This window comes from Hippichthys cyanospilos, chromosome 18 (assembly GCF_059441005.1).
Source record: "Hippichthys cyanospilos isolate Australia breed blue-spotted pipefish chromosome 18, RoL_Hcya_1.0, whole genome shotgun sequence".
Lineage (NCBI taxonomy): Eukaryota > Metazoa > Chordata > Actinopteri > Syngnathiformes > Syngnathidae > Hippichthys > Hippichthys cyanospilos.
Genome location: NC_142386.1, coordinates 12085184 through 12109790, shown reverse-complemented (window position 1 = coordinate 12109790; position 24607 = coordinate 12085184). Strand labels below are relative to the sequence as shown.

Here is a 24607-nt window from a genome sequence, read left to right as displayed (position 1 = left end):
CAAACTCAGAAGACAGGGCAACTAGTGCTGGGCAATAATACCGATATATTGTGATACGAAGTGACGCAATATGCGTATTGAAATATGACGTTCAGTTTCTAATATATCGCGTATTGGTTTTGAAACACCTTATTTTATATATATATATATATATATATATATATATATATATATATATATATATATATATATATATACACAGTATTTTTTTTTAATCAACCCTTTTTGTCTTATTATGAATCGTGTTTTCCAAGCAAATCATTCCAAGCACTTCAAAAACACCACGTTAAATGTTAGAAGATAGTACCTTTCGAGTGAGGTGACGTTCCAAAGCAAAAGTGGTGACAGAGGAGGAGGACAAACAGCAGAAAAAGAAAACTTCATGATACAAAGATAGCCTTTCCTTTGTTTCTGCCGTTGTAGTCATATCTCAGGCTTCCGCACAGTATTTAAGGTATCCATATTAAGCTCCTGTATGTGTTCCCGAGAAGCGCACTTCTGCACAGCCATATTAACAAGCAGTAGAATCTCATGTTGCGTTTAATTCAAATGGGAATCATGAGATTTTGTTTTGTGTTTTTAGGCTAGTGGAGCTGCATAGAACATACAGTATTGTGCCAAAAAAAAAAGATAATAATAATTTCCCACACTGGCTTTTGACTCTTCCTGTAGAAAATTGATAGACGGATAACTCCTGCCGTGATCAAAATTGGATCAGAATTTATTCTTAAGGTTTGTGAAAATTAATTGACAACCCTACTGGTATGAGCCTCTTGGTCAATTTTTATTTACCGTAAATGCTAAAAATTCAGAGTTCATCCAACAACCAGTGTGAATGAATACTAAAACAAACACACATTTGTCCATGAATGTCAAAAAAACAACACACACAAAAAAGCAAAAAGAGCTCAAAAATGGCCTGTGAAAATATGAACACAATAAATCAGGACAAAATTGGTGAGGTATGCTGGGCTTCGGCATTGGAAACGATCAAAGTTTACAGTGCAGGAAAAAGACATTGATTAATAAACATAAACTATGAAAAATAACCCTTTTAAATGTTATTTACATTTAAAAAAACACACCAAATTTCTCAGTTTCATCTCAGAATTCTATATTCTTAATGTTTACTTGAAGTCAGAATTCTGACTTTATTCTCTGGATGTTCACTTCTCGGCATTCTGAATATATTATCCTCGCTTAAAATTCTGACTCAGAAGTTTCACTTAAGTCTTAATAAAATACTAAACAGTTTAAAGTGAGAATTCTTACTTTAAAGTCATAAATCTCATCAGAATTCTCACAATTCTCAGTTAATTTAACCTAACAAATTGACAATTCTCACTTTATAATCAGAATTCTGAGATAAAATTGAGATATTATTTTTTTTCCATTGGCCTTAATCCACTTGAATACATTGCGGAGAGCTGGTGAACAAGTTAACTAAATTATTTCAGAAATTAATATTCGCGGCTATAAAATGAGTAATTTGGCCTTTAAAAATGATGATTAAAAAAAAAAAGATGATTAAACAAAATATGGGACATAAGGGAAAAAAATTGCTGTAAAAGTTGAACCAAAAAAAAAGTCTGAGAGCTGCATTGTCCAAAATAAAAACTGGCAAGTAGTCCAAATAGTTTTCCAGTCTCCTCTTGGGAAAATGTTTGTGTTGCTCTGTCTGAGATCACCGCAACAACCCGGTCGCGTCAGACGTACTGCTCTTTGGGGAAAGTGTACGCCCCAACGCCTGGGGGGGGAGAGGACATGCCCGTAACTGAGGGATACTTAAAGATGGCGGTGGAGTGCGAGGGTGGAGAGAAGGTGTTCTTGGATGAGTTGGTGCTGCTGCTACTGCCCGTGGTCGTGGTGGCTTGCGGGGAGTGGTATGGATGTTGGGGTAGGAAGGACAGAGGGGGGTTGATGGGCGGGGAGTAGGGCTCCGGGTAGTCCTCCTTATTACACGCTAGTCTGTAGCTCACGTAGTCTGCTGTGTTTGGAAGCTCCTCGTAGAAGCGTCCTGAATGCTGTGGAAAAATTAGGAGAGCTCTTAAATGGGTGCGTTGATGAGTTTTCATGAAAGGATATATATATATATATATATATATATATATATATATATATATATATATATATATATATATATATATATATATATATATATATATATATATATATATATATATATATTGAGAGAGAGAGAGTCTTTTTTCATCCCCTCTTAACAGTATTTTTCCCACTTTGGAACAAAAATGACTGTCATAACCCTAAGGGATTGGCTGTATTTGTGTTGTTTTGTCTCCATCTGCAGGCGTTTTTAGGTAATTGCACTTATTTTATGTTGCCCTCAATGCCTGCAACGCATCACTACAATGCTGGTCTGCTATTGGTCGGCTTCACTCGTTTCAAAATGGCGGAACGGTAAAGTTTTGATCAAACGTGAATGGTTTCAAAACCGTATTAAAAGTGCATTTTCTATGGTGTTATATTTGTGCCACAATTGCGAGCGTGCAAAAACAAATGAGCAAAAAAAAAATTTGAGCGCAGAAAATAAAACAGAGCGAGTGAAAATTGATTTTGAGCGCAGGAAAAAAACTATTGAAAAGAGGTTGCTTGCTCAAAATTCCTTTTTGCTAGCTTGCGATAGTCCTCTCTCGCCCAACATTTCGCTCTCGCTCCCTATACTCCTCCCTCTCTCGCTCAACATCGCGTTCGCTCAATAGAGCTCTTGCTCACTCGAGTCGTCCTCTGCGTGCGCTCAGTTCTGTTCATGCGTTACGTTTGTGCCGAAAAGATAGCCAATCAGAGCTTGTAAAAGCACATTGATTGACAGCTTTGTATGCAATGAGATTGCTTGTTGTGTTTACCCGGAACGAGCAAACGAGAGTGTGTCACATCGACTTGGGCGGGAGGTGGGGGGCTTATATCATTAAAGTACAAAAACTAACAATGTAGTTCTGTCAAATGATACGATACAGCAAGAATAATTATATTAAAAAATGATGGCCAAACATTGTTTCCAAAGAAGTCTACCTTCTCCCGCCCTAGCCCGTGTTGACGCATTCTCGTTTGCTCAAAATCTTTCGTTGCTCGCTAATTCGCTAATTCCATGAGGTAGGACACCACTGAAGGACTAAGTATGAAATGCATCGACCGACACTGTTATGTATACCTGAATATTTTCAGTGGGTCTTTTAGGTATCGGCTGGGACAGCTTCCTTGATGGGGAGTCATCTCTGAGAAAACGGAAAGACAGGAAACAGTATAATCAGTCATCATTTAAAAAAATACTGATTCAGGCACACGTCAATGACAAGTATACATCTTGTTGGCTGATGTCTTTTTTGGACTTTTGAGTTCAGACAGTCACAAAAGAGTTTTACAGTACATACGAGGCGTCATCATTTCTGCTTCTGATCTTCAGCACCAGCACTGTAATAGTAATTCCCATCAGCACGCCCGCCGCCAACAATAAGGCCACCACGCTGATGACATCACCTGTTGCAATCTGGGGTAGCGGTTTGTCTGCAAAGAAACCAGACACAAACATATCAGGAACAGCTCTGTATTTGAGATGTAATGGTGTCATACCTATAACGCTGACCTCCACGAAGCCCGATCTGGTCCCAATGCTGTTTGTGGCATCGCACACGTAAGTACCCTGCAGATCGTATGTGACCGGCCCTTTAAAGATGAGGACATTGTCTCTTATCTCTGCGCTGCTCGGTATGGAGCCGTTTATCCTGAAGAAAACAGTAAAAAAAAAGCTTAATAAGGGAGAGATTTACTGTGATGTTTATTTTTTTTTTAAATCTTGTTCACGCACAGCTTCCACTGGTAGAGAGAGACGGCTGGGTTGGCATCGGCTTGGCAGCTCAGCTGGACATTCTCTCTGTTCAGGTACCAGTTTCCATCGTAACCGTCCACTAGAACATCAGGTTCATCTGGAGTTCACAAATCAATAAGGTCACAAGTTTCATCTAGAAGCATTCCATATGTTCAGTTCTGTTGTGCACAAGCCACATAAAACACAAGCATTCGAGGAAGGAGGACGTCTTACACTGAATATCGAGGGTGACACTATCGGTGAACACCTCGTCGTTGTAGGAGGTAACACAAGTGAGCGTTTCCTTGTGCGTTTCCCTGCTGGGCACCAGAATGTAGTCGCTCTGAATGGTGAAGGTGCCGTCGGAATTTCTGTACTCGCGGGAGGTCACTTCACCTGGTACCCTTGATTCCCACCTGCCCAAAGGAGAAGCGTACCGGTAAGTAGGTAGTTAGCTTACATTCGCTGGTTTATAAGTTGTGGTCAGCCCTGTAATAGATTTGTTTTCCTCCCACAGCAGAAAGAAGGAGTAGAGAGTAGTAAATAGTAAAAAACAGAGGTGGGCAACTTTACATTTTTTGGGTGATCCGACATCCGAAGTCAATAAAGACATTAGATTTTTTTTTTTTAATAATCAGCAGGGAAAAAATGAACTGATGCTGTTTTGTCACTCCAGTTCAATCTATTTTAACATTCAAAATCGTTTCAAAAATGTTTAAAAATTGATTTAAAAATAAGCCTAAAAATGCATGAAGAATTGAGTGATAAAATACACACCCACCTGATAACACCAGGTGGTTTTCCATTGGCAGAGATGCACGTGGCCACTGGTGTCTTCAGATTTGACGCACGAGCCACCAGGGTGGGCGTGGACAGACTCATCTGAGTGGTCGGACGAACTAAACATAAAAAACAGCCAGATTTGTAGTTCTCAAAATGTTTTCACTGATGTACAGTATAACCCCAGTCAAATATTTTTCAGTGAAGTATCCCCTAACCAGCACAAAAAATAGAGTTCTGTGCCATCCATCTATAATTTATTAAACTTTCGAACTACATTTGTAGTAATCTCTCCAGGTGTATAATTCAGAAATCGTAGATCGTGTAACATCATCTGGTTTTCACGGGCGGAACTATTGCTATGAATGCTGTGTTCCCATGGGGACTGATTTGATAAGAGGAACAAAAGTTAGTGAGAGCGCTGTTTTGACACAGGTTTTGTATTTTAATGTTAGTAAAAAGCCTGTTTTGGGCCTCGTTAATCACTCTGTTGGAATAGTCTCTTTCTCCCGCAATCCTTTTGAAGATTAGCGGTCAAGATGATGGATGGATGTTTTGTGGAAGGCCGGCATTGAACTACGTCATGAAAGGGGCGAGGCAGCCAAAAATGAAATGTCAAAATCATCCCCATTCGTACTGTAATGGCAAAAAGGTATTCAGCATAACATCTTGTTGTTTAGTGACCACCTGTTGAGTTAAATGAAAGGTTCTTTGTTCAAACGTAGTTCATTTAACGTGCGTGAGAACTTTTGGTGTAGCTAGAATGTGATGACCTTGACAGCGAAGTGAGTTCAACCACACAGACATACATCATTGTTTTGTATTTGACCCCCTTCTTGTGTTGCTCTTCTTTCTACCCTTAACAATCCCCATTTCACTTATCCCTTCTTACAGACCAACAGACTGCTCCGTTAAGACTTGTGTCTTTCAAGATTCAAATTCAAGAAACACAAAAACGATTATTTGTTTCCCAGACTATTTTACTGAACTCGCCTAAATCCTAAAAAAAAATTCCACAACAATACATACCAGGAAAAAAAATACTAAAGACGCTGTATTATTTCAGGCTAGTTGTTAGCGATGTTACTTTGTACATTGTACTTTGTAGGTCTTACCATATACGGTCAAGTTAACCTTGTTCTCCCTGTTGCCCGCAGGGAAGGTAGTGTATTCACAGATGTATGTGGCTTCGTCGGAAAGGCGCAAAGAGGAGAAGGTGATGGTGGTGTCTTCGAGGGTCGGCGTTCGGCGCCTCACGGCGGCGTTCTTGAAAGTCACGCGGTCCTTGTAGGGCGGGGCCACAGACACGCCGAGGGACGGGTTGGCGATAGCCATGTTCTGCTTGGAGCCATTCACTAATTTCTGCCATGTCACCTTGGAAAGCGCAGAAAATAGATGTGATACACAGATTTTTTTGTTTGTTTGTTTGTTTGTTTGTTTTGTTTTCAAATTGAGTCCTAACTCATTCACATGTTTTTTTTTTAAGGAATCCAGAAATACCAGGTGTCTGTTCATAATTTTTTTAAATTTCCGTGTTGGGCTAGAGCAGTGCTTCTCTATAATATTGCCCCCCGCCACTCGTGCTGTATGTAAATAAAATTATTATCTATAAAAATTGTGCAGCCCTAATCATACAATCAATCGAATTTTAATCACGATCGCGATATTGGCTGCCACGGTTAATTACGGTAAGCTGATCCTCTGTGTTATAACATTTAAAAAGTCAGCTACCTATAAATCAAATCAAGCACTTTGTCATCCTACCACCAGGGGGCAATGTTTCACACATGTTTGATTGACAAAAGCCGGTGTGAAATAGCATTGAGTTTCTCAGCTGATTCCTAATATATACAGTGCTAGCTGTCAAGTAAGACCCATTTTGAAAAATCTGATTGGCAAAAAATTGGAATAAATTCGGTTTGAAATGACCGATAATGACATTTTCACTGATAAATGATTAAAATTTGATTAAAAGTGGGCTTGGTTATAAGCAGGCTTCGTTTTTATTCATTAGTTTGCACTCAGCAAGTTAGCTGTGTTACTCTGTGTGCCAAGTTTTGCCATGATTTGGGTACATTTCTTTAAAATTATTATTTACTATATTTATTTTAATTTATTATTATTATTTGTAAGTATCAAGCCTTGAAGCCTTTTTTTATCTACTGCTTATTCAAAAGAAAAAAGGGCAATAAATACAAGTTTGACCAAACATGATGAATAACCGTGATTAACAATTCTGTATTCAGTATTGACCAAAATAATCGTGCTTATTATTTTAATCGTGCAGCCCTACATAAAACTGTATAATTTTGAACCTTAACAAAACAAAAAAGCAATATGAGTTAACTTTCAACTGTTAACTAATTTTTACAGTGTTTATACAGGTTACAGGGTAGTCTAAAACAGAAAAAAAATAATGCCTGAAAAAAAATAACAATGTCAAAAATAGGGCGTAAAATAGGCTGGTTACTGAATACAAAAAAATAAACACACAGAACGTCAAATTGTTCATAGTTCAACTTAAACATGAACAAAATAAAATAAGATTTAGATACATGCAGCAGCCAAATTACATTTGTGGTACATCCTCATGGATACTTTTTTTTTTTTCTCAATACCACCATAAGTTAATTTTGTTTAGTTTTTTTAACTAAACAATGACTTGATGTTTTTTTTTTGTGAGTGTTTCCCCCGTCTCAAATCAAGGTTGAATAAATTATACAGTAGACCGTTATGATATGAGTCCTGGTAAGGAGATGATGCTGTTTTTTATTCATGAATTATTTCTCCATCTCACTTGGGGGAATACCTGCGAGATTTTGACGGGTGGCGAACTGTTGATGAACCGACAGCGGAGATCCACTTTGGAACCCAGGTAGCCTGACTTCCCATCATCCATTTCTACAGTTTGGCTATTCCCTCCTATAATAAATGAAAGCAAGACAGACATTTAAGGCAACTGCAATTTAAGCATACAAACTTATTGTATATACACAATTATGCTGTGAAAAATGTCAGAAATGTATTTCCTGATTACAACTTACATCCTGATTCCTCAAAATAGTGTTTTTACCTTATCCTTATTCAATCCATTTTTAGATTAGCTCTATTAAGCAAAGTTGTATGGTGGGATTTTTTTATGAAGGGTTTACAAACTGTCTTTGTCCTATGTTTCAATACGGCAATCCCTCGCTACTTGGCGCCTTCTCTATAGAGTCAAGCAAGTAGATGACCAAACATGAGTAAAAAGCAGAGTTTACACTTGAAATTCCAATTTATTACAAAAGTTAAGAGGATCGCAAAGCTTTCTTTCCTCCTTGCCAGTCTAATCCAGCAGTTCATGTGTGATTGACTCAGAAAAATTCCTCCACAAAACAAAACAAAAGAGTAGTAATGTTCTCCACTGAGTCAATCTGTCAATCAGGTGAAGAGGTTACAAGATGCGAGCACTAATGAGGAGTGGATTTTCACTTCTGAGAGGGAGCAGGTAACAACTTCCTCCTCATTGTTCGATTGTTGCGCCAGGAGCCAATCACGTGTTTTGTAGGAGTGTCCATATCTTGTAGGGGTACCCCTTGAGATGACTGACGGATGGCCTGGCCGGTCAGTTGAAAGCAGTACAATTTTTATTTATTTATTTATTTTTTGGTCATGGTGGAGGAAGTTCTCTGGGTGCTTCACACAAAAAGGGCTGAAAGAGATCCTGCAAGGAGGAAAGAACGTTTTGGGATGCTCTTACCTTTTGTAATGAATTGAAATTTCAAGTGTAAACTCTGCTTTTTAATCACGTTTGGTCATCTACTTGCTTGACTCTAATAAAAAAAAACTACTTTTTCTACTTCTCCTTCTCTTATTCATTTTGCAGCATTGTACATGCTACATTAACTTTACTTTTTAAAAAGTTATACAAGTTACAGCTTATTCTGAATCTAAAAAAAATATCTTAAAGTGCTTGAAATACAAAAAATATATCTATGTCAGTCCCTATTCAAATGAGAAACATTTTTGAACTGAACCGTCTGATGCTGAAAAATAGATGAATAAATGTAAATGTCAATTGATTTGGAATTAACTTAAATATTTTAAATATTTTAACCTGAAGAAAAAGGTATCAAATATTGTTCTTTTTTTTTCATTAATTTGATTTAGAAAAAAAATGTTGACAGCGAATGAAAACATTTAAATCTCCCATGCGACTTTGACATTGAGAGGGCCGCTGCACCACCTGGTGCCATAAATGAGCAATTACACTGCAAAGCGCAAGGGCGAAGCCCGTTTCGACACAAGGGTGACAATTACTTTATATTCACCTAAATGGCAGCAATATTTCATACAATATGCATTCAACCAATTTATGTGATCAGTTTATGTCAATAGTGATAGCATCAGACAGCACGAGATAGAAGTCAGGTCACAGGTGGTGGATTACAGTAAGGTATAAATAAGTGTGATTTGTAACGTACTGTCCCACTACCTGACTGATCCCTTGCAACAAATCCACTCCAGAGCCTCCCCCCACTTCAACTTGTGTACTAAACTCACGTGTTTACTTGTGCTGCATGGTAAGACAGACAGACTTTTAAGCAGCTAGCCTACTGATTGATTCATAAAGCAAACCAGTGCAGTGATGGCACACAACATATTCCTACACAAAAATCACTAATTATCAAGCTGATTATCTCTTGCTTCATGCTATCATATTGTATATGTTGGTAATATTTCCAATGTAAGTGAAGTGTATACATGAGTGTTTTGCTCTCATTTCTGAGAGACAAGAAACAGCCTGGGGGAGAAACTGCATACATACGCTCACCCTCTTCTTAAATCACAATATCTAATATGACACTACCTCATTTCTGAGAAAGGGCTATTGTGAGTCGGTGACCTCAATTAGAGGTGTACTCTAACAGTGGTTCACTTGTTCAGTAACATGGGCCAGCACAAATAATGGAAAGTTAAGCAGTGAAATATGTGCAGTACTGTATAATAACTTAGTGCAACATTGACTGTCAAAAACAGACCATTAGCATTTACATTAGCATCACAATGGTGTGACTCATCCTGAGGTTCAATGTACAATTTGTTTCTTTGGCTTAGCAATAGTGTATTGTACATTAAATGTGTGTACACAATCATGTTATATTCTCATGTAGAATTAATAATTCCCGGTCCAATCTCAGCCATGCATGCTTGGTCACACTAATAAATTTGCCTTAGTCTTATCGTGGAATTAGGCAAAAAGAAAGAATCTTTTCTCGGAATTTATGTGTTAGAATAATTGTATATAGGTTATCCCATATTAGTTTTTTTTCAACATGTAAATTGGTAGACATGGATGTTTTCTGTTGGAGTTGTTTGTAAAGAAGGTGTGAGGAGACAACACGTCGCCAGCAGCTGTAGAAAGGGCGAAAAAGCAAGGGGTCGCTCTTGATGTTCCTGGGAAAGAAGACAGTTGCATGGACTCATACCGACATCCCCCACTTTCACAAACTGATTGTTTATGTTGTCGCCATATGTCTCCCCCAATCCTTAAGGGTAGTATTGGCTATGTAACTAGGGCCAATCAAGCAGGCGAGATGTGCATTTAGACCAGAAGAAGATCTAAAAAGGTGCAGGTTCCTGTCTGCTCTCCTCACGAGAAAAATCTAGGTGTCTTCCTTCCTGTTTGTTGTGTATTAAATGTTCTTGGTTGCCTGACCCTAACATTATGCAATTACTGAAATACACAAGTCCTTTCTCCTGGGGTTATTGCAAGCTACTTCCACAGATGTGAATCTGAATTTTGTTTATTAACTCATGCAGGCAGATGAGCCTTTACAGTACAATTAACGACAACCAAAAATTTGAAACTAAATTGTTTTGTATTCATTACGAATCATCTACATACATACTGAAAATTCGCTGTTTCTCAAATGGGGTTGAGTGCAACTACTTTTTTAATCCACCTGTTAGGGGACATTTGGTTGAAAAAACAATTTTCCAGAAGGTACATCAGGGGAAAAGGTAGAGGACCACTGGATTAAAGGTTATACATACATCCCACGTCACTTTTTATTGCCTTCCTGTTCTCCCACAAGGTCTATTCATCCATTCTTCTTTTGTTTAAGAGGATGGGAAATGCCCTCATGACCCACAATGATCTAAAGACAGCAGCAGCATGGGAACCTAACACAACAATGGCAATGTTGTTTTACACGTGCAACACGCATGTGAATGGGTCCTATTAAAGAAGGCCATGATAGACATACAAAATTACTCCAGCTGTTGCATAGAAAGGCATGAAAAACCTATTTGGATAATTTAACATTTTGTACATTTCCACATTAAAATTGTACTTAATAGTATTCTTGCAATAAAATTAGTATTAATTGATGCATTGATACAAACATGCAGTTGCTGTTCGTCTAATGAATTACATTATGGTAGGAACTCAGTGGCCTTGCATTTAATATAAATGTTCCCAGCCATTTAAGTACAAACCACTTCACGAGTCAGATTGGTGCTCATTTTTGCAAGCGCACAAAGTTAAATACTCTGCGGGTTACATCAATCATTCCGAATGACGAAAATATTTCAAAATTGACAGACTGAACCCAGTTGTCACCTGTCACAATTGGTGACAGTTTACCATCCAGTTATGTCTTCCAAATTTCTGAGAAATATTTAGACTGGCATACGCTTGGGAGCATTGAACTATTAACACAGTTTAAATAGGCAGCAAGCATACATTCATAATACATACACCCAGGAATAATTGGCTCATAATTAGTAAACAACTGCGACTAGCAATGTATTGCACTAAATCACACTTCCTCTTTATTGAAATAGCTAAGCATGGCTGGGAGGTCAATGTTTGCGCTACGTTTCAGAGTCATGGTTTCATTAACTCAAAAGCATACTGTACACAATTTTGCTCAATGCATTAATTGTAGATGGTAGAGAATTATTGTCACATGTATAGCCCGTAACCACACAGTGAGATTCTTACTGTGTTCACCTCAGCGAACAGAAGACGGCAGCCACGGTGGGCGCCGTCAGTTTTACAACTCGTTGCAGTAATGCTTTGTCTTGACCCTGCATTTCTATGTTACTGTACATGCCTTAAGTAAAAAAATCAATGTTTATAATCAGTAGTAATAAAAGATGTTTATTTTGCTTTTTAAAATAATTTGAAGGAATAAATCGCCTGCATATAGTTGACCAAAACATTCTGGGATGCGTTTCTGTGGCCAAGGAGGTGAGAACATTCAAGTAACCAATGGGCAAATTGCAGTGACAAAGTGATTGGCTTGGCTAGAAAATGTGTGATGTTGTTCATCTAATCTCAACCTTTTATTCAGTGATGTACCCCCTGTGAAATATCTTTTCAGCCAAGTACCACTTAACCAGTGCAAAGTGTTTTTGGGTTGAAAAAAATGAATAAAAAATAAATAAACAACAAGCCATGAGTGTCTGTGATTCAACTTTAGACTCTTTCAACCTTCATTTGTATTGGTCCACAAAAAATAATCAACCTAAATTGTCCTCTTTCGGCTCATGGAAGAAATCTGTCGTCAAAAGAAATAATAATTAATAAATATTTTTCCACAAAAAAAATTCTATAAATTTTTTTAGACCTGTTTTAAATAATATATATCAATAAATATTTGTCCACAGAAAAATATTAAAACATAAAGAATCCTGTTTTGAGATTATTGTAGAGATCTCTTCTCAAAAATAAATCATTAACTTAATTATTAATAAATACGTCCCGCAAAAAATAGTCAACATAAAGTGTCTGACCTGTTCTCATAAATAAATCATCATAAATAAATATCTGTCCACAGGAAAATATTCTACTTCCATCGTTCTATTTTGGGATCATAGGAGAGATGTGTTCACTAAATAAATCATGAACTTGACAGGTAACGAGAGGTGGCACATGACAAGTTGTATCCAACCATTCTCGTATTTATTTCATTTGCTTATTTGATTCTAGTAGCATGGGTTATAGGTGTGTAGACTTTTTATGTCCACCGTTGAGTTACCCTGGTGGTGTGCTGGTTCTCTCTTTTAGGCCCTACCCCAAGCACATCTGCATCACGTCGCTTGCCAGACTTGCACCTAAGTACAGCCCCTAAATGTCTGGACTTTTCTCTTATTAAGTCAATTGCGAGACTTTGCGCATGGTAGTCGTGACAAAATATAATTGCTTGCTTGATTTATTTATTTATTTATTTTCAATTTCAAAAAATTTAATTTTAACATGATGATTGTGCATGTGACATATGCAAGCATTGAGACCGCATTCCAACCATAACCGTAAGAACCAAGGCCATGCAAACCGCTAGCCACCCAATAGTTATGTCATGCTGGTCACAGCATGCCAATAAAATACTTCTGAAATGATAATGATTATGATTTGTTTAATGAATTGATTTATACAGCTTGTTTATATGTAATGGCCTCGCACATGACACATGATTTGCAAGTGTTTCAAATGGATTTTCCCATGCCGTTTTCACATTAATGAATGAATACGAGCCATCCAGGTACACACATCACAGCGCACAGAATCCAACCACTTGAGCCTACGTCTAATCCATCAAAATCACATCTACACCACCTGCTCCACACAGAGACCACATTGAGGTAGTCTAAAATCTAGTCTACTTTTGGGAACCAAATTAGCAGTTGCGCTGAGAGGTGATGGAATCAGCATACCAAATTCACAGAACTCTTTCTCTCTTTCTTTTTTTCAACATCCTTGTCTTTTTTCACTACTGGTATTTAAAAAAAAACACACACAGCTCTGAGGTACCAGGTCCGCTTCCGGCTTCGGCCTTCCCGTGTAGAGTTTGCATGTTCTCCCTGTGTCTGCATAGGTTTTTCCCAGGTACTCTGGTTTTGTCCTACAATCCCCAAAACATGCATGCAATGTATATTGTACTAGACGCTCCAAATTGCTCTTAAGTGTGTTTGTGAATGTGTATGTTGGTTCGTCTCTGTGTGCCCTGCGATTGGCTGGCAACCGGTTCAGGCTGTACCCTGACGACTGACCAAAGACAACCGGGATAGGCACCTGCAAAGCTGTGACCCTTGTGAGGACAAGTGGTTAAGAAAATGGAGGGATGACTAAGGGCCTTGTTGTCGTCCATGAGCTAGGTATAGAAAATCGACATTGTGTCATACTCTTTTTTTCAGTGGTGCTCTTAAAAACAAACACTGAGGGCCCTATAGGCTTCCATACTCGGTGTGTAGAAAAAAAGACAAGAATGTGTCTGGAAAAGAAAATGAAAGCGAAAGAGAGAATGAGGGCAGATTAACTTTAATCTCTGTGCCATTGAATCTGTGATTGATCTTGGATTAACACGCTGGGCACTAATTTGGTAGAATAGCATCCGTGTGCTTGGTGTAAATATTTGCACCACTCATTTTGGTGTAAACAAAGGTTTAGTCTACTGTGTTTGGGGCAATCTTGAGCCACTTGAGGCATACAGGCACACACTGCACATTGTACATCCGTGATGTACTGATAATTTGGACACAGAAAGTAGACATCATAATTTGCTCATTTATTTAAAGTAGCCTTGGTCCATCCATCCTTTATCCGCTTATCCTCACAAGGGTCGCAGGATTGCTGGTGACTATCCCAGCTGACTTTGGGCACGCTAAACTGGTTGCCAGCCAATCACAGGGCACACAGAGACGAACAAACAAACACACCTTAGGAAGTTTAGTACGTCCAATACACGTGCCATGCATGTTTTTGGATGAACTCATGCGGGCTCGGGGAAAACATGCAAACTCCACACAGGAAGGCCGGAGCCAGCTAGATTCATACTCAGGTTCCTTAACTGTAACCAGTACACCACGAGTCGCCCCTGGAGTGTTAGTGACAGTTTTAAATGGTCATTTCAGTCATTTTGTCAGGGACCCCTGAATAAAACATGGCTGGCAGCAGATATGCCACAGGCCATAGTTTGGACACCTCTTCTGTGGAGGACCCTGACACACGATGAATATCGTTGAAAACACTAATGCACAAACACATGCAGACACGTCAGACCAAAATCTAGTTTGTGATAGTGACCACCATGATCACATGATTTCCTGCTCTAATTCTTAACTCCAAAAGCAACAGATTGCGCATATAGAGCAATAAAAACACATTTGTGATATCCACTCTGCTAAATTACATCCCTTGCATGCTCCCATTTTAACTGATTGATTTTTTTTTTCTCAAATCACAATGTATAATTTAATGTCATTGTTTGAGAGTGCTTGTGTGCATGTTTGCATGTAATCTGCATGGCGGCGTGGAGTGTGCACTTGGCCCGTGTTCAGCCAGGCCAGCTCACAGGATTAGCATGACTCTTGCTGCTGTTTGGGGACATGAACGCAGAGAAAGACAAGCAATGAGGAGTCACCATGACTACAAAATTGGAGCGGGGGACATTCGGAGAGGATAAGTAGGAAGACGGCTAAATCATCAATTATAAAAACAGGCCTTGAAAGCTCCGTAAAGAGGTGAGGGAGTGGACAAGAAGGGCTGGGCTGGATTATTTTCGTCTGGGTGATCCGAAAGTGGATTATGCCGAAATTGCTGTTTGCTTGTCAGTCACTAGCGGCAAATGGTTTCAAAACAGAAAATGGAGGGAATGAGCATGCGTGTGCAGCGAGCAGGTGAAGATGTTTGCAGTCTGGGATTTGGCAATGATCTTGTTGTCTCACCCTCTGTGTGCAACACTAATCCTTGTCCTTCAACACATGGCACACACACACACATACACACAAAGAGAGGGGCGTGTAAACGCACCAGCAAATTACTGCTCAGCTGGCACTGAGAGGACTTTATCGGCGACTTTGAGTGAAAAAAAGCAATCAAAGCAGATGTCACAGCAGCTCAACACATCCGTATGCTGCCACTATTGTCATTACGTAACCCCTTGTAACCTACTTTTTAGGGGGGACTCTTACACCAGATTCTCATCGCTCCATTCATTAAACTGCATTACAACAATGTTTGTCAACCACGTGTGCAGTGGGAAATGAAATCAAAATGATTATTTCGGCATTGTATATACAGTACATCTTTGTTCCAACCTTAGCTAGTGACATATAGTGACAGACAGGTTAACAATTAAATGCTCTTCCATTTGTGGATCGGATATGCAAATTAAGAGATGTCAGGTTCATCCATGTTTGTAGAAAAACACCACTCAATGAAGAAGTAAAGACACGAAATTAATTTAACTTGCACAAGGAGAACGGAATGGGCTCAAACCAGTAAATAGTCTGACCAGTTGTTCTGCCGGTTCTCCATTCAACGTGGCTTTTTATTCAACACAGTCACATGTCAAAATGAAATATTTTTGCTTAGTCATTTATTTTGCCCACTTAAAAACTCCCAACGGTTCTCTTCACCCATCATCCGGGTCCTTGGCAAGGTTCTGGGCCCCAGGTTGGTACCATATTCTAGTCGGGGATCTGATAAGGGCCTCCTAACCCTTAATGTAGCAGTGAAACCTTTCCGCTGCAAGCATCCTCTAATATGTTTACCAAAATACACAATCTCCTGCTGCAAACTGTTTTAATATGTTGGAGCAAAATGTACAATCAATATATAATTATTCCTACACACACCAAGCTACCGGGTAAAGTAAGTCCATCTGCTACGCCTTTAGTTGCGCAAGCATACCTTTTATACAAAGATCTTACCCCATACATCAACAGCTCATAGTTTGCAATGTCCAATTTATTCATAAATTATTAAATGAAATGGGACTGACAGGCTTATGACTGTAGCTTGCAAGATAATGATCTGTGACTCCAAATCCATATGTTTGAAAATCATGAATATAAATGATAAATTGGTCTGTCACAATGTTTCTTTAAGAGATGAACTGCTTCACAAGCACAACAATAAACAATAAATACAATTTTAAAAACCCTTTATTTGTAGTTAATTCATCTTTATTTTGTAATAAGATTCCACTTCAGCATTCGTGTGTGCAATTCAATGGATAGGGTTTTTCCAAATCAACTGCAGTGCTTGTTTCTGCCAGCAGAGGTCACTTCCTGTTGTGGACGCTTCCTAAAATGACACCTTTTTCCAATTGTCTCGAAATAGCTACAAAAAAGCATCATTTGAGCATTACTAAAATTATCCATACATTATTCTTAAAATTGAAGCCTGATGAGCTATTAAAAGTTTCTGTTTTGCGTTTTGTATGTGTTCAATTCTGCCATTGTTTCTGCTTTATGCATACGCACTGTGGATGACTTGCAGATCGACTGACTTTGCCTGATAAATTGCCGTGACGTCATCTGAATTTGCATATCCAGATCCACGAATCCAGAGACATTCGCAAAATCAAAGGCGAGATTGATGCAAAGACGTGATGTGGTGTCTCGCAAGTCGTGCTCATACGAATGGTGAAATACGCGCGTCTTTTGGACAGCGAACTTACTCCAACTACTTGTAGCCCAATTTAAGAACTTCTGTACTACATGGCAGCAGGTACAACTAAATTGTGTATTCACATGTTGCCATTGAACAATAAAAGGACTTTAGGCCCTCTAAATTTGTGAGGCGAATTGAGACAAAATTACCATTACAGGGGACATGTGTGTGTCATTTAGAACTTTTTTTTGGGAGGATGGTGAGCCATGCGATTTTTCTACTAATATAAAATATGTGCCTTGGCTAGATAAGTCCGCTACTGCAAAGAAAAACAATTGTCAGTGAAGCTGACAAACTTAAGGTCCAAAACAACAAATTTAGTTTTTTTAGGAGTCGGAATTTCTCACCTCTAAACTTTGCCCCCGTCTAATGCAACGAGAGTCTATTGTTTTTTTGTTTGTTTGTTTGTTTTTTAAATATATCTAATTTTGTAAAAGATGACCATAACTTCCATCCAGCCATCCACGCAAGCATGGTTATCACACGCAAACACCACAAAAGAAGCCATTTTAAGGGTTTACCATGCCACACAAAATTAGCACTGTTACCACAGGTAATAAGTAAAAATGTGAAGATTTTATTTAAATTTAACTGACTGAATGTTCTGGAAGACTTTCTGAGACGTCATCAAATTCATTGCTGTTTCTGTCTTTGCATTTGCTAATACATCTTGAACACTGAGCAACCAGAAGAACGACATTGAGAAAAAAATAATTTGCATATTGCTGGTGATGGAAACGTGACAATACAATTTTGAAAATCCCCGTTTTTCAACATTCTGGATCACAACAAACTCTAGGTGTGATGGTTATTACTGGAAGTAAAAAAAAAAAAAGAGGTGATAAAGTTTACCTGACAGGACGTGTGTGGTTATCAAGAATATCCAAAGTGTAATATGTTCCATGCCCAAACCACCTTTGCCAGCTTCACAGTTTGGTTCGGTTTCCAACGTGTACTTGAGGTCTGCCTCGACGGCAATTTTTCCTCTCCAGTCGAGCCTCTTTCCCCCCTTTACACTTAAAAATTCAAACAGTTAATCAAACTCGCACCATGGGGTTTGGTTTTCTCTTTCTCCTGCTCGTGTTGTGATTTGTTGGTGAACCGGAGGCGCAGCAGTCGGCTCGGCTCGGCTGGGATAAAGCAGTTTAATCCGCGGGCAGATTATTTCCCAGATAGCCTTCCCCCAGTACCCACTGACAGATATCTGTCACTGTCCAGGGGGCCGGCCTGGACGCCACCACGCCCCCCCCCAAAACAAACAAACAAACAAACAAACAAACATACAGCAAGAAACAATTGAAATGGGAGAACCACAATATTCAACGAACCTCGGCAATTTTGCGATTTTCTAATCTAAACTACTTTATTAAATGATTTGTATTAAATTATTGTTATAATTAATAATTTAAATAAATTGAAAATAATTCAAATACACGTATTAATAGTCGACCCCATCTTCAGCGGTACAGCAAAAAAAATCGCCTTTTTGCAGTTCTTTTTCAAATTTTTGTGCTCTGTCTGTAAAGCCCCAAAATACCACAAGAGGATGCCACAGCCCAATCAAATAGGGATGGGTAAGCGTCACAACTGCAATAATGACCAATCATGGATCAGTTGACAAATGTCACATGGTCAAACTCAGAAATATGTGAACTGCGATTGGTTGTCGCTTGAGTAACATTATTTTTTGTTAGGTAATCTCCCACCCCCTCCAGGAAAGAGAAAACATTTCACGCCCCTTCCCTCTGGCTGCGGTGACTATAAATAAAATAATTATCCAAGAAAATTGGATAAATACACCTAAAATGGCATTCTTTTTTACATTAACATTAGAAAAAAAGAAATGTACACGAACTTTCAGCAACAGTTAACTTTCCTTTAGACAGGTTTTATACAGATTAAATCTTGTTCTGAGTCTGAAACAAAAACCCAACCAACACCTTAAAGTGCAGAAAAAACGTATCGATCCTTATTCAAAGTAGAAAAATGTTTGAGCAACTGAACAGTTTTGATGCTAAAAGTAGTTAATAAATAAAAAAAAACATGAAAATTGATCTGCAACATATACACCAGCAAAAATGACATTTTAAATCACATAAATCATTCATTTAGATTTCGGAAAAAAATAGTTTTGAAAGCGATAGAAAAAGTTTAAAACTCCAGCACACTTTGACAATGACAGCTCTGTTGCACCACCTGGTGCTACAAATATGTAATTACACTACACAGCTCAAACTCAAAACCGTATCCCTAACCGCCCCACGAATGACCGGTGTGACCACCGTTTCTTGTTTTCTAGGAGGGACAGCCTTGATCCTTTTTTCTTTTATTTTTTTCTTTTCCTTTTTAGGACCTATTTAGATGTAACGATCTGAAGTTTAAAGCGCTGCGACGCGTGTCACACGTGAATCACATGACTCGTCAGCTGATCGTGTGACTTCCTTTAAGAGAACTCAGTTGGACGGGGAGCACTCGGATCGAATATCTTTTGTTCCATGACGCTCCTTCGCAGTGGTCGTCGCCGGGCTGAAGACAAAATTCCCCTCGATTAGCTTTAGGTACCGTCTAAATGTTTTCTAGCTCTGCATTCATCCGCATTGTGTTTTGTTGAACGCGAAAGTTACAAAGAAGCACGATGACAGGAATTGGTTGAGATTTCCCCTTGAACGTCCTCTTCGTGTTTGTGTTTGGTCCATAGAGGGACGTAGAAAGGCTTCCACGAGAAGAATGCCGTTATCGCAGCCTTCTTTGGGGTTGCTGGCCGGCGCGCTGTTGCTCGTGCTGCCCTTGACTGCTTCGTGTCACCCGATGCTGATCTCAGGTCAGCAGGAGCTTGTCAATGAGCGTCTCAGCTTGTCACTGGTCAGATTCAACTGGACCAACATCTCCTGCCGCGTGTGCAAAGTCCTCTTCACCATACTGGATGTGGCTCTGTTGGTAAATACTTATGGAGATGTTCTAGTTATTTGTAAGTTTCAGAAAACATCAAGGCTCATTTGACTTTTTTTTGTGACGCACTAGTGCGTCACAAATACTAAATGACCTCATAATATTAAAATCATTGGCCCATGCTTTACCTTTCAAAAAAAGGCTGATGTTACTAAATGGGCCAGGATTGCATACATTTCTCAGTTTTAGTCTTGTTTCCTTGTTGTTCTGTTTCCTTGTTTTAAAAGAGGTTGAGAAATATTTGGTGCAGTGGTTCTCAACCTATTTTCAGTGATGTACCCCTTGTGAAATATCTTTTCACCATTGCAAAGCATTTTGGAGTTTAAAAACAAAAAAGCTTACCATCAGTGTCTGATTTATTAAACTTTAGACCCTTTCAAACTTCATTTGGGTTGGTTCACAAAAAAAATAAATAAATAAAAATCCAAAGAGTCCTCTTTTGGATCATAGAAGAAATCTATTATCAAAAAGAATAACTTTCCACTCAAAAATATGTAAATAAATTGTCAGACCTTTGAATCTCTTTGATTCTATGAATCTACTAATGATCATAAAACATTTAATATTTTTATACTTCACAAAATCATTTTGCGGGCCAGATCAAACCCTTCGGCCCACAGGCTGTATGTTTGACACCACTGTCTTTGACAAACCTTTAACGTGTATAAATGCCGTAAAAAAAGCAAACGGTTGTTGAAAGTGGTTTTTTTTTATGTTACTTTTTCTCGTGCCAATGTTAAAAATGATAGTTTTAGGTTTTCTTAAAATATTTTTTATAGATAATCTTATTTGTGGTCGGTGTGGCAAGCGGACAGGGTGTGAAATACTTTCTCTTTCCTAGGGGTGCGTTGCAAAATCTGATTGAGAAGTACTGATTTTGAGGAAGAAAAACAAGGAAATGTTCATTTGTGTTTCAAAGACGGGATTCCTTTTGTCTTTTTTTTTTGCCCTTGAATATACAAGTGTATGCTGTCGTTTGTTTTGTGTGTCTTTCCCCACACGCTCCAATTTCCTCCCTCATTTCCCAAACATACATTAGTATGAAGACTTTAAATTGATCATAGGCGTGAACCGACTTGACACTATTATAGACTTGTCCAAAGTCAGCGGTGACCGACTTCAGCTCACCTGATGAGGTCAAACAAAAAATGTTTGATAATGCACTTGTCACAAGATAAGCAGTGCTGAGTCTTCACTTCTGTGAACGTCTGCAATCATTTACCAGAAGTCCAAACAGACAAATGTCCTGTGTGTTTGGTATTTTTGTGACTATCGACATCAAAACAACAGCACCCCAAAACACTTATAATATACATTTAATTGAAGGTCCTTTTGTTCCCTCTTCCAGAGCGACATAAACGAAGAGCGAGTGGCGCGCGCCGTGGGCGAGGCCTGCATCCGTCTCCACCTGGCCGATGAGCAGGTGTGCCTCAACATCACTGAGCTTTTCAGGGATGACTTCATCTGGGCCTTGCAAGAGTCCCTCCTGTGGCCCACCGAGGCGTGCGGCCTGCTGGTGGGGCCCTCCTGCGGCAAGTTTGACATCTACGCGTCATGGAACATAACCTTGCCCAAGGACCCCAAGCCTCCCGTTACACCACCTGCGCCACCTAAACCTGGCTCGCCGAAGAGCAGAGTTCTCTTCCTCACGGACATTCACTTGGACAACGTAAGCCGGTTTCTTTTGGAGGAGGAAGTAATACATAGAGTTGCAACTAACGGTCATATTAATAACCAATTCATCTGTTGATTTATTTTGTCCATGAATTGGATGTGAAAAAACATGTTTTAATCTATCTTTGTTCATTGAAGAAGTACAGTCATCTCAAGCTACTTAGCACCTCCCCTAATGCACCCTCAGTGCATTGCAGATTTTCTTTTTCTTTAAAAAAAAAAAAAAAAGGATATATCACGGAGAGATGCACTGTGAAGGTTCCCTGCATGCCAGACAGACTAGTTAACTGTAAATGCACATGCCATTGGCATTCTCTGGGTATCAAACTACTGCAGTACACATATTTACTTAAATCTCAAATAATTAAACCTTATGCTGTAATTGTACTGTTATTCTCTTCCCATCTATTTGGCTGTACATGGAGAGCTGCGGTTATATTAGCGGCGCCCGGAAGTCTAATTAGAGTGAAGCCTGTAGCTGAGCAAACACGATAACAGAGTTAACACTTGAAAATACAATTTATTACAAAAGAAATCTAGAAATTTACATCGCTCTGCTGCTGCGCTGCTCTCTTTAAGTCTCCCCTCACAGCGTGTGTGAATTTTCGCAACCTAATCCGTCAATCAGCTCAGCTCACGGGCACTCCTACAAGACACGTGATTGGCTCCTGGCCTGACCATTGACCAATGAGGCTAGAAGTTGTAATTCCGCCCGGGAGTTGTATCTACTCCTGCCCTCATTGGTTGAAGGTCATCCTGGGAGCCATTCATGTCTTATGGAAGTGGCCATGAGCTGAGTTGATTGACAGATTAGCTATGCAGTCTGGCTCATGAAACTCACAATGCAGACACAAACAGAGCGCAGGAGAGCAGCGAATACATTGGACAAGTGTAAACTCTGCTTATCATGTTTGGTCTGCTACAGGCTTAACTCTAATTAGACTTCTGGACGCCACTAATATAACCATGGATCTCCAAATATGGTACTACAAACAAGGGATGGAAATGGGAAGGGATGACAGTACAGTTACTGTATAAGGTTTAATCATTTAAGGTTTAAGTAAATATGTCTACTGCAGTAATATTTGTCTTTTATATTTGTATAGTATAGTATAAATACTTTTTACATTAAAAAAAAAAAAAATCAGGTACCTTCATACACGTGCATGAAAATTTGGTAGGGGACGTGACGCTACGTCGCTGTGTTCGCTTATCACGGGTCGGTTTCTGTTCCCGTTAACCGTGACGAGGGATTACTGAAGTTAGTATGTTCAAACCCATTTTTTTTTCGATCGAACCCAGAACGAGTACCGTATTTTCCCTTCCATAAGGCACACTAGATTATAAGGCACAGTCTTAATTACGGGGTTTATTTCTGTACTCCAGGGCTTCTCAATATTTTTTTTTATTATTTCCAGAACTCGGCGGAGGAAAATATTTAAACGTGCACTTAATTTATATTTACATAGAAACAATGAACTCTTATTGTACTATTGACAGCAGTAGATGTCAATAATCCATTTTTACTAAACACACACTGACATCGATATTGGTCAAAAATTCATTTAAACGGGGCTGGCATTGAAAGTGTTCATTGTCAATGGCAGGAATATGCCGCTGGCAGTACCGCCGACTGCAAGGAGCCTCTGTGCTGCCGTAACGACTCGGACACCCCCAAGTGGCGTCGTAGGGAAGCGGGCTACTGGGGAACGTACGGTAAATGCGACCTGCCGCTCAGGACGGTGGAAAACCTGATGGAAAATGTCGCCGGAGCCGGACCCTGGGACTGGGTCTACTGGACGGGGGACATACCAGCGCACAACGTCTGGTCTCAGACGAGGAAACAGCAGCTGACTGCGCTTAGCGTCATCACTGAGCTCCTCCACAAGTAAGAAACCTGTTGGAATGTGAAATGAGATGGCATTTGGGTCCACTTTAACCGACGGGTTGACGTGTTCTCTCAGATACCTTGGGCCTGATGTGATTGTCTATCCTGCTATTGGAAACCACGAGAGCACGCCAGTGAACAGTTTCCCCCCGCCTTTCGTCCACGGGAACAGATCCTCCGCCTGGCTCTATGACGCCATGGCTGACGAGTGGTCAAAATGGCTGCCGAAACAGGCGTTGAAGACTCTCAGGTAGGCTACGTTTGAACATGTGTTTGGGGAAATTGCTAAGTTGATTTTTGTTGACTTTGTGTCAAATCGTGTAGCATAAAGAACCCTTACTCTTAGTAAATACATTGCTTATTTCTTACTGGTGGGACAAGACATAAATCCCACCAGATGAGACGTCTCACGAATTTGACAGAGATGTCCATTTTGAGATTTCTACAAACACAACCGCCCCATGTTGCAAGTTTCAATGATTGAAATTGAAGCGTATGAAAATAGGGGATTAGTATATGATGGACACCTTTGAAAAATGAATGTACCAAACCCTAAAACGCGTTTTTCTCAGAACTATGAGTTTCAACTTGGCAACATTTAAATTGCTTTGTCAATTTTTGAGCTACATACATGTTTGTATAGAAATGATCAATATCTCCAATTTAATTTTCAGAGGCCTGATTTTGTGAAAACGCGTTATATATCTCCAATGTGATTGCAGATACGGAGGATTTTATACAGTGGAGATCCAGCCGGGCTTGAGGCTGGTTTCCCTCAACATGAACTTCTGCGCTCGCGAGAACTTCTGGCTCATGATGAACTCCACCGATCCTGCCAACCAACTACAGTGGCTTGTCCATGTTCTTCAGTCCAGCGAAGACAAGGGCGAGAAGGTGAGCAGGAACTAGGAAATTGTAAATGTTGTCACTGTGCTTCTTAATGAGGCCAAAGTTATTGGTCTGTGTGCTTTATAACTGGGCAGGTTCATATCATTGGTCATATTCCACCTGGTTTGTGTTTGGGCAGCTGGAGTTGGAACTATTACCA

The 24607-nt window shown here is 39.4% G+C and overlaps 2 protein-coding genes across 2 annotated transcripts in view; one reads left to right on the top strand and one right to left on the bottom strand.

Annotated features, from left to right (window-relative positions):
- Window positions 1-760: 760 nt before the first annotated feature.
- nectin1a (nectin cell adhesion molecule 1a) lies at window positions 761-18202 on the bottom strand. The gene is made up of 10 exons (XM_088440809.1): window positions 17901-18202; window positions 7413-7525; window positions 5719-5977; window positions 4605-4722; window positions 4058-4239; window positions 3824-3941; window positions 3589-3740; window positions 3390-3522; window positions 3170-3233; window positions 761-2024 (listed from the first exon to the last, which is right to left on the bottom strand). Exons 1-10 carry the CDS (start codon window positions 17950-17952, stop codon window positions 1707-1709), a joined length of 1509 nt encoding a protein of 502 aa, XP_088296935.1. The 5' UTR covers window positions 17953-18202; the 3' UTR covers window positions 761-1706.
- A 1195-nt stretch (window positions 18203-19397) lies between these two features.
- The window catches only part of smpd1 (sphingomyelin phosphodiesterase 1), a 6477-nt gene continuing 1267 nt past the window's right edge, over window positions 19398-24607 (top strand). Inside the window, exons 1-7 of the mRNA XM_088440805.1 lie at window positions 19398-19606; window positions 19747-19985; window positions 21346-21666; window positions 23279-23559; window positions 23636-23809; window positions 24282-24453; window positions 24543-24607. The exon at window positions 24543-24607 is cut by the window's right edge and continues 12 nt beyond it. Coding sequence (XP_088296931.1) covers window positions 19776-19985; window positions 21346-21666; window positions 23279-23559; window positions 23636-23809; window positions 24282-24453; window positions 24543-24607 — 1223 coding nt within the window. The 5' untranslated portion in view covers window positions 19398-19606; window positions 19747-19775. The remainder of the gene's footprint in view (window positions 19607-19746; window positions 19986-21345; window positions 21667-23278; window positions 23560-23635; window positions 23810-24281; window positions 24454-24542) is intronic.